General features: G+C 39.7%; 2 protein-coding genes across 7 annotated transcripts in view; one reads left to right on the top strand and one right to left on the bottom strand.

Moving 5' to 3' along the window:
• PDE7B (phosphodiesterase 7B) overlaps positions 1–10,067 on the top strand; it is a gene marked incomplete at its 3' end in the record, with an annotated part of 632,720 nt that extends 622,653 nt beyond the window's left edge. For all 3 annotated transcript variants that reach the window (XM_082474733.1, XM_082474735.1, XM_082474734.1), the window contains 2 exons: positions 4,476–4,556; positions 9,829–10,067. In XM_082474733.1, coding sequence (XP_082330859.1) covers positions 4,476–4,556; positions 9,829–10,067 — 320 coding nt within the window. The remainder of the gene's footprint in view (positions 1–4,475; positions 4,557–9,828) is intronic.
• MTFR2 (mitochondrial fission regulator 2) overlaps positions 1–12,441 on the bottom strand; it is a gene marked incomplete at its 3' end in the record, with an annotated part of 91,423 nt that overhangs the window by 27,577 nt on the left and 51,405 nt on the right. The window contains exon 8 of one of the 4 annotated variants that reach the window (XM_082474835.1): positions 10,281–10,475. The exons of the other annotated variants lie outside the window; for them this stretch is intronic. Coding sequence (XP_082330961.1) covers positions 10,281–10,475 — 195 coding nt within the window. Of the gene's footprint in view, positions 1–10,280; positions 10,476–12,441 lie in introns of those variants that run through there. 4 annotated transcript variants of the gene reach the window in all.

Raw genomic sequence — 12,441 nt, 5'->3', positions numbered from 1 at the left:
TCCACTCTGACAGAAGGACTTAGACTTTTTTGTATTCCTTTCCCTCACTTTCTTAAATAAAGTGAATAATGAAGTAGAGCACAGCTGGCCAGTGTTCATCCTCTCAAATATATACAGTGAAAAGACAAGTGGCCCCAAGTTAGGGTATAAATTTTAAGAGATTAACCTCATTCAGAAGTAAAGCAATGAATTAACAGCAGGATCTTGATGTTGGGTGGGATCTTGGCCTTTAAACACAGCTTGTTTCTTCAGGCCCGGTTTCAGTGCTCAGGATGTTTTTTCAGGCACAACAGTGCCCTGATGTTAGTGACAGGATCAGGTCTGAGAGGCTGAGAACAAATAAAGCGTGAAGTGTCCCACATACCAGTTCTGTGGGGAGGTCAAGTAGCAACAGTGAGCCTTTTGGAGAAGCCTCCGTAGAAAGATGTGTCAGTGACACTGAGATGGTCCCAAAGACAGAAGACAAAGCAGAACGGATAGGGTTCATGTGGGACCAGAAGGCTCTGCTCCCCATCTCTTTCCTTTGAGTAAAAGCACTCATGGAGCTCCCTCTCTATGTACTTTCACTTCAAATGAGTGTGACTGGTTAGAAAACAAAAGGACAGTTCTAGTTGCCCATGATATAAAATCTCCACTGAGAGAAAAACAAAAGGCAATATGATGAACTTAGAGCAAGGAGGTTTTGGGTTAGATAAGATAAATACTTTCTTTACTATAAGATACAGAAAATATTGAACTAGCATAGCGAGAAAAGGGCTAGGATCTTCATCCTTGATCAAGCAATGATTCTATTCTGTCCCTCTTGGTTTTGACTCAGTCATGCATTCTTGTTGGCACTGATTGGAGTTTAACCCTTTCATTTGCTTATCTTGGACCCTATTTGGATTATGAGCAACTTGGGGCCGGGACCATGTCCCTTGGGCAGATGGTAAGGCCCACAGAGCTGGTGAGTCGAAGTTGTTAACTAAGTGGAGTCAATGGGATCTACCAATAAAGGTAATCTGTAAGATGTCTTGGCAAAAACTTGTCCTCATAACAATATGCATGCGCAGCATTATAAGATAGAACAACCTAGAATATTTGTAACTCTTATCACTAAAGGTGAGCTTTCAAACACTTTGCTCTAGCATGTTTCCTAGCAGAGAAAGGAGAATACAGAGGGCATGTCGGGTCCTTTTTATTTAATAGCCTTATGGTCTAGCAGAAGTTCAGCTTATTTAAGAGGAGACCAGACTCTCTGGTTATCCAAACTTCTTGTCCTCCATACTGAATTATTTTTTTAGAAATTCTATAAAGCACCATTTGTATCATTCTGATTAATCTTCTTCTGGCTTTCAGTTTAGGATTTGGGCTTCCATAGACTGCTAACAGCCCCAGCCAAAGTATCTTTAATGATTTGTGATGTTGAACAAAGGAAAAACCCTAAAATCAAGGTCAGGGACAGAAGGGGAAAGGAAGATGAGATCCCATGAATTAGGAAGACAGTGTTAAATTCTCAGAACAGACATTAGGATTCAAACATCATTCACCCTCTTCCCCTCAGTGCCTTAAAAATGTAGAATTTCTGTCCTATTGTAACTGCAGATTGGTATTTCTCAATGAACCAAGATTCCCAGAAGTTTTCATTGAACATCTGCTTCCAGCCTTGTCTAATCCTCAGCAAAGCTGTGATTTTCCTATGTGCAAAGACCCACTGGGGGTGTCATGAAGGAGGCAAAGAATTATAGTTAATGTTTCATAAGCTCAAAATACTAACCAGTAGAGTTCCTGGAGGAGAGAAACTCCAATTTTCCTCTTTGTATTCTCTACATTGATTAACAAAGTGTCTGAAATATGCAGTGCTTTGTAAATATATGTTGAAATAAGTGAATGACTAAATGATCCAATTGGAAGACCTCTTATGGTAGAGGTCACAGGAGAAGACCTAGTGCTGAGAATGGCAGAATCTGAGCTGGGTATTCAAGGATGTGTAGTGACTGCACTTTCCAGTAGGATAAACGCGAGGCACATGTAGCTAGTTAAATTTAAATTAATTAGATTAAATAAAATGGAAAATTTAGTTCCTCAGTTTTCTTGATCTGATTTCAAGGGGCTACTATAGTGGGCAGTGCAGAGAACATTTCCATCATTGCAGACAGTCCCAGTGGTCTAGATAGAGAGGAGTAGAAATGGACAGAAGCACTGCGGACCATCCCCCTGCCTCATAGACCAGCTTGGTCCCATAGAAGGTAAGAATATGAGGATCTGTTGAGGCCCCTGTGCACCAGGCTAAAAGTAGAGAACATGGCAATGGGAGTCATCTTAGAAAGTACAGTTAGGGCAACATGTATAATTGAAGCAGAAGAAATACTAAAGAAACTAGCTAAGAAGCAAAAAATCGGAATGAGTTATTAAGAAACCAGATAAAGAAAATGTGGTGTATGTATACAATGGAATACTACTCAGCCATAAAAAAGAATGAAATTTTGCCATTTGCAACAACATGGATAGACCTGGAGGGTGTTATTCTTAGTGAAATAAGTCAGACAAAGAGAGACAAATACTGTATGTTTTCACTTATCTGTAGAATCTAAAAAATAAAACAAATGAATGAATGTAACAAAACAGAAACAGACTCACAGATACAGAGAACAAACTAGAGGCTACCAGTGGGGAGAGGGAAGGGGGAGGGACAAGATAGAGATAGGGTATTAAGAGGTACAAACTTCTAGGTATAAAATAAATAAGGTACGAGGATGTGGCACTTCCCTAGTGGTCCAGTGGTTAAGACTCCGTGCTTCCACTGCAGGGGGCGCAGGTTTGATCCCTGGTCAGGGAACTAAGATCCCACATGCCGTGTGGCCAAAAAAAACAACAAAATAAAGATAAATATTAAATTTTTTTAAAAAGGTACAAGGATGTAATGTACAGCACAGGGAATATAGCCAATATTTTATAATAACTTTAAATGAAGTATAATCTATAAAAATATTGAACCACTATGTTGTACACCTAAAACGAATATAATATTGTAAATCAACTATTCTTCAATTAAAAAAAAAAGAAAGAAAGAAACCAGACTAGAGTCAGGCAGAGTGAAAGTAGGGAAAATAGATGTTTCAACAGAGGAATAAACAGGATTTGCTTCCTCAATACAGAGGGTAGAGGGAAGGAAAAATCAAAGACAACTCCTCCAAAGTGTCAGACTTAACTGAAAAATCACTATTAACAGAACTATGGAGGTGAGGAGTAAAACCAACTTTAGGAGAATTCATTTTAATATTAAATGGTGCCATGCCCTGCCCTCAGAAGGCTATTATCATCTGACTTCCCTGAACTCCTCAGTTAAGCCAAAGGGAGTTCCTCACATCAGTTTTGAGAATCACGAGGGCCCGAGAGACCATGGGAGCCATGGCTACAGTCTTAGAGAAAATGACGGAAAAGTGGCATCTCAAAAGATCCTAGCTCAATGGTTAAGTGCAGACCCTCTGAAGCCAGACTTTCTGGGTTGGAATCCAGGCTCCCCTCTTCACTGGCAGAAGGACCTTAGGTCAACATACTTCCCTATGCTTCATCTCAATTTCTGCATCTGTAAAATGGGGGTTATAGTGAGGTTGTTATGAGGATTAAATTAATTAAATAGGTAAAATGCTTAGAACGTGCCTGACACACAGTAAGCATGATATAAATGTTATGTGTTTCTCTCCTCTAGTTTAGAGGAGTGCACTCACAACTGTGAACTCAGCTAATGTTTCTGAGACCCAGCTTCTGTACTGATTAACCAGATTGTTTTTCCCAACGAAATAATTATGCACAATTTTTCACCTTCAGGAAGAATTGATAAAATACTTTGATAAAGCTTTGCATGATGTATTTCTCTTTTGACCTAGCTGATGGAGACATTAAAAAGAAAGATCATCCTGAGCTTTATACTTTCTTTAACCTTCATTTACACTAAGTAAAACTCTAAGGAGTCAGAATGAAAGATACCAGACCCTTATTTTGGATTAATTTTGTAGCTACAGAGATGCTCTTCAAATGAGATCTTTCTACTTCCTCTTCCCGATTTCCTGCCTACTAATTATTCCCGGTTGTTCAGGTGAAACCAGATGAGGGTCAGGCAGAGTGAAAGGAGGGGAAAAGCATAAAACCTGTTTTCTTAATCTGCAACTTAAAACCAGAACTTCCATCTCATATTAGGAAATTGGCCATTCGTTTTCTTGTTTTTACAGATTTTTGTTCAAAAGTTTATTCTAATCCCAGAGCATACCTATTTACAATGAGCCTATTGTAAATGATCGTCGATACTCTGATATTTTAAATTTTCGCAGAAGCTACCAGAGCAGAGCAGAGCCAGTTGTTGCTAAAGGGTTCCTAGTGATAAGGCAGGGAACAGTAATTCCCAGATAACTTCTCCCAACTAGATCATTAAAACTATCAACACTCATTCTTATAGGTTCTTGATTACCAATGTGTTTCTTCTTTTTTCTTCTTAGGTGACCTTGAACAGAAATTTGAACTGGAAATCAGTCCTCTTTGCAATCAACAGAAAGATTCAATCCCTAGTATACAAATTGGTGAGTCGAATTCAATTTTAATTTTAAATGAATAGTTTCAGCACCTCTGCTAAGAGTCACTAAGAAGATCTACACACAGCTTTCTCAAGATCCAAACTAGAGGTTTAATCAATGGCCCTTTGAATGGCTGAGTCCAAATGAACACTCTAGTCATGACTAATTACCAACTGAGATGAAAAATAGGGTAAAGGCTTTGTTATAGACCCTTAATAACTAACCTGTATTAACTTTGTAGTTCAGAATTGAATCAAAACCAAATGAGTAGAGTAAAGTAACAAGAATCACCTATTGGCTGCTGAAGATCGGATTAGCTCACACTCTCTTTAGGACGTGAAGGGTGGGAAGTCTGCAGCTCAGGATCCTTCCAATTTGGTCATTACCCTTCATCCTCAATGCTCAATACTAGGGGCTTGGTCCCAGGGCCCAGGCCCCACCAGCCATGTGACATGGGATCCCACGCTTCTCTAGTCTTCACTTCAAAATGGATTTTAAGTCTCATTCTCTTAGGACCACACTCTCAAGTGGCAATTGCAATAAACTGTTAAACGGTGATATTAATGCCTCTAAAATAATTGTTTGTTTCGATCACTCCTTGAAACACTCTACCAATTCCACCTACGTTTAAAGCAAGTCTTTCTTTTCCTTGCAGTTCCCTCCAATTAAAACCAAACTCAGTTGATGGACACTTAGGTTGCTTCCATGTCCTGGCTATTGTAAATAGAGCTGCAATGAACATTGTGGTACATGACTCAGGTTGCTTCCATGTCCTGGCTATTGTAAATAGAGCTGCAATGAACATTGTGGTACATGACTCTTTTTGAATTATGGTTTTCTCAGGGTATATGGCCAGTAGTGGGATTGCTGGGTCATATGGTAGTTCTATTTTTAGTATTTTAAGGAACCTCCATACTGTTCTCCATAGTGGCTGTATCAATTTACATTCCCACCAACAGTGCAAGAGGGTTCCCTTTTCTCCACAGCCTCTCCAGCATTTATTGTTTGTAGATTTTTTGATGATGGCCATCTGACCGGTGTGAGATGATATCTCATTGTAGTTTTGATTTGCATTTCTCTAATGATTAGTGATGTTGAGCATTCTTTCATGTGTTTGTTGGCAATCTGTATATCTTCTTTGGAGAAATGTCTATTTAGGTCTTCTGCCCATTTTTGGATTGGGTTGTTTGTTTTTTTGATATTGAGCTGCATGAGCTGCTTGTGTATTTTGGAGATTCATCCTTTGTCAGTTGCTTCATTTACAAATATTTTCTCCCATTCTGAGGGTTGTCTTTTCGTCTTGTTTGTAGTTTCCTTTGCTGTGCAAAAGCTTTTAAGTTTCATTAGGTCCCATTTATTTATTTTTGTTTTTATATCCATTTCTCTAGGAGGTGGGTCAAAAAGGATCTTGCTGTGATTTATGTCATGGAGTGTTCTGCCTATGTTTTCCTCTAAAAGTTTTATAGTGTCTGGCCTTACATTTAGGTCTTTAATCCATTCTGAGTTTATTTTTGTATACAGTGTTGGGGAGTGTTCTAATTTCATTCTTTTACATGTAGCTATCCAGTTTTCCCAGCACCACTTATTGAAGAGGCTGTCTTTTCTGCATTGTATATTCTTGCCTCCTTTATCAAAGATAAGGTGACCATATGTGTGTGGGTTTATCTCTGGGCTTTATATCCTGTTCCATTGGTCTATATTTCTGTTTTTGTGCCAGTACCATACTGTCTTGATTACTGTATCTTTGTAGTATAGTCTGAAGTCCGGGAGCCTGATTCCTCCAGCTCTGTTTTTCTTTCTCAAGATTGCTTTGGCTATTCGGAGTCTTTTGTGTTTCCATACAAATTGTAAAATTTTTTGTTCTAGTTCTGTGAAAAATGCCATTGATAGTTTGACAGGGATTCCATTGAATCTGTAGATTGCTTTGGGTAATATAAAAAAATAAATAAATGAAATAGATAACTAATGAGAACCTGCTGTATAAAAAATAAATAAATAAAATGTTAAAAATAAAAACATGTTGCCACATAAGTGAAATACAGCAGTTAAAGGCTGCATGTTAATTTCAAGATTTGTTAGAGCAGAGATAATAAACTTAAAAAAAAAAAAAAAAAACTCAGAACTTTAACTCTTTTACTTATAAACTATGGCCCTGACATGTACCAGTTCATGTTTTTCACCAGTTCCCACAGACCTCAGACAGCTTAACACATTCAGCTTAAACCTCTGCAAGCTCAAGGCTTAATGCCTGGAGATTGGGAGCGAAAGGGGCACCTGAAAACATCAGTTGAAAATTGAGAAAACCAGAGCCAGTTAGAATGATATGCTTCCAATTACTGAGTGTCAAATTGAATCCACAGTCCCACAAAAGAGTCACAAAGTCAACCTAAGGAAATAGGAACAAAATCTATCTAGTTTAAAAAATTTGAAGGGAATATACAAATGTTAAAATTGATGTGTTGGAACTCTGAGATTATTGGTGATCTTTTTTTTTTCCAAATTGCCCTTAATATTGTTACGTTCTTTTTACGATTAAACCGATTCCTCCACCTTAAAAAGGGAGAGGGGTGTTGTTATAAAAAATAAAACCCTGCAAGAAACCAGAGCAGATGAAGCTACAGAACTGCAGGGGAGGGGGAAGGGCATCAACATCAACAGAAATGCAGCCTCAGCCTCTTTGGATCCAATGCCCTAACAAGTTGGAAATTCTGCAGATGTGATTCAAAAGGAATAGACCCTGAACCAAAATCCTAATCCTGGGACCCAGCTTGTTAAATTCTGGCCAGAAAGAAATTTGCCAGGCACCTGTTAAAGACATTTTGAGCCCCCAGAGAAAAGCATTCACATTATTAAGCACACAACCTAGATTTTCAAGACAGACTTGATTTCAGAGATTCTATTCTCTTGTTGTCATGAGAACACACTTATTTTGTCAGATCATATGTCCTGATTTTCAGCTCAGGAAAATGTGGTTACCATAGATACCTGTTTTTAAAATGGGATGGGGATTGAGTGAAAAGGAAAATCCCGTGGATGCTACACCAGCACACCAATAAAGAGAAAGAGGTGATTGATAATAAAACAACCCTTAGTAGATAAATCTTTCGGTCTCTGTTCCACATCTCCCAGCTCTGTAGATTCAAGGCTGGGAGGTGTGATGTGCAGAGGTAGATCAGGCTAAACTGGAAAAACCCAAATAGATCAACAGAATCTAATGGGAACTGTGGGCTCCAGGCTCCCAGACAAAGATTTTTCCAGTGGGTGCTAAATAATGCAGCTAGTTCCTCTGTTCTGATTCCCCTGGGACTGAAAATGTCCCCTCTCTTTTTCCTTTCCCAATCCACAGTGAGGATTTCCTGAGTGCCATCTCAGGCTTAGACCTGATTTTCTGTTTAAGTAATTCATATTTACCCAAGTGAGACAGGGATTTAATATCCACCCCCCCCACCCATTTTCCTCCCCTCTCCCCATCAAACTCTACATTTTAAAAAGAAGGCATTAAATCAAATGAATCTCTAATTGGTGCAGCCTATAGAAAGATGAGGAGAAAGAGGCTTTCCTTCAATCCCTGTGTACTCCGAAGCCATCATTTCTCCCCTGCCCCACTCCCACCACTCCAGGAAGACAATATCCCGGCAAAGTCAGGCTCTACATCGCTTGAATAGAAGCGGGAGGTTTGCACAAATACACAAGGAACCTATGGGGCAGGCTCCCAAATCTGATCGTGCAGAAGCCTTTCTTCATGTGAAAAACTGCCTCATGGAGTTTCTTCAGACTTTAAAATCACTCTTCTATCTCCTATAAGAGGTCTTTATATCTGACGAGTAGAAATACAGAGGTGTAATTCCAGAGTAATTTCAGGAAGAAAATGAGTCGATTTTTAAGTACTGGATTTTTAAATGCGGGATTTGTAACTTTTTTTATCCTTAAGGTAAACCTCATAAATATTCACAACTTAAACTTTAGTATAGTATAATATTGCACACTATCTTTTTAGATACCTAATATCTAATCTCTCTTGAGATGAAAGATATCAAAATTAGATATGGAGATTGTGAAGGTGAAGAAAATTCCAGAATAGCAAGCAAGAACATTCCAAAATGAAATCCTTGCTTGCTGACTCCCTGTATAACCTTATCAAGATGTAGACAGTAAGTCACTGGCTTAACCTTCCTCCTCAGGTTCAGGTAATCTAAAATAATCTTATACTATTTAAATCATATTTCACATCTGATGAGATGGTGCAGGCATGTACAATAACATTTTGCTTTGCTGCATTCTTTTTTCATCTCTATAGCATCCTCAAAGGCCAAGTATCTGCTGTTCATCCAATAAAAGGATAATCGAATCAAGCCTTATAATTCACATGCCTGTAAACATACAGGGTTAGTTGTTGGAAGATTTCGTTAGCTGAAAAACACTTGCCTTTTCTCCCCATACCTACATTTCAGGGAAATACAATAAAACCTAAATATATCCAAATTTGTGATGAGTCCAGTTATTCCAGCCTAGACTGGAAGTTATCTTTGCTTTAATAAATCATGTTTAATATGGAAAGCACATTAACAGTGAAACATGGTTAGAAAGCAACAAGTCTAAAATAATTAAGAGAACAGACATGCAAACAAAGAAGTCTCATATCAATCCATCTTATCTAGTCATTCAAGCAGAACTTTTATGCAGGTAAAAATCTGTATTGAAGACGAATGAACTTTTATTACCTACACCTAGTTGTTTAACATAATTGAAAGTAAGACAAAACTGTGAAACGATAATCCTGAAAAAATATCCTACGGGGTAGATGTATGAATTCTTCAGATGGTCTAAATCAACAAGGTGCCCCTTCCTGGTATCATTTGCTCTCTCCTCCCCTCCCCCACCCACCCTCCTTAGTTCTAGCACAAACTTTTTTTTACTTTTTTCTTTATATGTCTTCCCCCTTCTTCAAATAATAATAGCCAATATTTATTGTTTATTATGTGCCAGGAGCTTTCTAAGCATCTTCACATGTGTTAAGTCATTTCATTGTCATAACAACCCTATGGGTTTGGTATCCTTCTTAACGCCTTTCTACAACTGCAGAAACTGAGGCACTGAGAGGTTAGATGCCAAGCCCAAGGTGACATATCCTATGCTTCGACACTGGGGGCAGGGACCACATCTTGGTGGCCTTCTTACCCACGGGCCCAGTCCATCGTGGGCCCAGTCATGTTTGTTAGGGAGGAAGAAGTAGGTCTTACTGCCCTGCTGGTGATGAGCTTGGCCTTGCCTGTTCCAGGTTTCATGACCTACATCGTGGAGCCCCTCTTCCGTGAATGGGCCCGTTTCACAGGACACAGCGCCCTGTCTGAGAGCATGCTAAGCCACCTGGCACACAACAAAGCCCAGTGGAAGAGGCTGTTGCCCAACCAGCACAGAAGCAGCAGCGGTGGCGGTGGCAGCGGCGGCCCAGACCACGCCGGCCCAGGGATGGCCCAGGCTGAGGAGCAGACCGTGACCGAAGGCGACGCCCCATAGTGCCAGCCAGGCCTGCCCCCTGCTCTGCACACTGAGAATGCCAGCCTCCTCGCGCAGAGGCCTCTGGGAGGGCAGATGCTCTGAGGGGCTCTTGCCGGTAAACCCAGCCCCTCTCTGGGTGTCGTCCTGGGGCTCTTTGGAACGCCACCCTCCTCCCACTCACCTGCCTCCCTCCTTTTTCCAAGTGTACAGAAGCCATCCGTCACCTCAGCATTAGCTGCCGAAATAAGCAACTCCATTCCGCCATGAGGGAGCTGATTCCAGGGGCCGGCTTGGCCCTCGAGGTGAAGACTGGGGAGTAAGAAAGAGGTGCTCCTGCCGTGGGCCCCTCGGGTCCTGGGTCACACTGAGACAGGCGGCACTTCCTAAGTCCAGAGCATTTTTAGCATTGGCCGTTGGACTGCTGATCTGCATGACAAAAACACCAGCATATTTGGAACTCCAAGGATATTGGTTTCAAGTGCAAGAGCACACATGAGAGCGTGAGAGAAAGTACCTTCTATTTTAATAATAATTATTATTATAAAAATAATAATAAATCTTTTTAACTTTTCTATTTTATGCACTAGACAATGGATCTAAAACTACGGGCAAACATTACTCAATGTACCCAAACTCGAACAGAGGGTTCACTGTTTTCTTACGGACTTTATGCCACTTTGGGTCAGAGATTTGGCATCTTCTCAATTAAGAAACCACGTTTCCTATCCGATCCAAGGGGAAGGTGCTGTACAGTTCATTCCTTTGCACCATTTGCCAATCTGTCTTTTATCGATAACTCAGATTCAGTGACATGTTTATATCCACACCTGTACATTCTCTGTAAATATCAAGCGCTACTGATTCCCATGCCAAAATACATGAGTATTATGGGACTGCTACCTGTATAAACAATGGCACTGTGAACAGAATACTGTTAGTTTTAATACAAGAGAATGCATTTGTAAATATGGTATAGTTTATTAATATACTGTTGTTTGCAGATAAAGGCCTTAACGTTAAACATCTTTCATCTTCTGAAAGCTGCCCAACTTAAATCCCCACAGATGTCCTTCTGAACTGCCTTCCCATGTCCATCTTTATGCTTTCCAGCTAAGGTCACAAAGCAAAACTGAATAAAGTCTTTGAGGAAATATTTTGGAAACTTCACACGCATTCCACTTGAGACCATAGTGTTTAATCTGTGGCACCAAGCATTGTTTCCTCAGATGAACAAGACCCTTCAGCAAGCCTGAAGTCACTTTCAACACAGCAATGTTGCACTCTTTTAACAAGCCAACTGATAAGCTTGTGTTTATACGACTCTTGTCATGGACATGGCAGTGTGTCAGCCTCGCGGGACACATAGCAGGTCTCACAAACCTTCCGTGACCCTGTCATCTATCCATCAGGGACTTCCCTGCTCCCCTAGCACACTGTCGTCTGTTCTGGCTACAGTACCAAAGCATCTTTGGTTTATGGTTGGCGTGCATTTCTTTGGTGTCAATAGTAACTGGATTTTCCTTTTTCCTTCATTTCATGTGAACAACTACGCAACTGTTTAGCAGACGTTAACATAATTTAAGGATAGAAAATATTTCAGTTGTCTGATAGAATTTACCTTCCTGGGCAGGTTTTTGTTGCCATTTTTTCTGCATATACTTGGCCGGAAAATCAATTTGTTACAGCATTCTTCTCTAGTCAGCTAAACTCTGTGCATTGAACCTTTTTTCTTTAGAAGTTCTAGCATAACTAATGTTAGATGAAAATTGGCAATGCCCCCTTTCTTTTTACCTTAAACAATGTGGTAGTGGGAGAATGATACTATGATTGTTTCTGCCACTATCAAGGTGTTTCACAAGCTGATAGAACGTCAGCTAACTAACTCTCATTTCCTAAGTGCAACTCTTTTTTTTTTTTCTTTCCTCCTAACGTACAAGTGAAATGTTAGAAACTTGACTGGATTGTATTAAGTTCCTGCAGAAAGACCGAGGCTTTCAGAATAAAGGTTTAGAGGAAATTTGGAAAGTTGGTTGTACTTTCACTAAAGCAGAAGAGATTGTCAGATGGTACTAAAGAAAGTGTGAAAACTTCATGAAATGGGTGGATGATAAGTTGAAATTATTGATATGGATAAGAGAGGAAGTTGTGAAAACTTAACACTAACTTTGGGTTTTTTCCTGTAATAACTATGAACTGACACATGATTTTTTATTGCTTTAATACTCTGAAGCTCTCAGCTTGGTGAAGCCCCAAAAGAGAAAGTATTGAATGTATTTCTGCTTCCAAACCTCTCTTATTTTGGTTTGGTTTGGGCTTTTGAGTAGTCTCTGTTTTTAATGTACATGAGATCAAATCAAGGAAAGCAATTACTGGGGAAGATACAGTAGAGATA

Source organism: Balaenoptera physalus, assembly GCF_965194825.1.
Source record: "Balaenoptera physalus genome assembly, chromosome: 9".
Lineage (NCBI taxonomy): Eukaryota > Metazoa > Chordata > Mammalia > Artiodactyla > Balaenopteridae > Balaenoptera > Balaenoptera physalus.
Note: the sequence above shows the minus strand (reverse complement) of the source record. Positions and strands in the feature narration are given on the sequence as shown.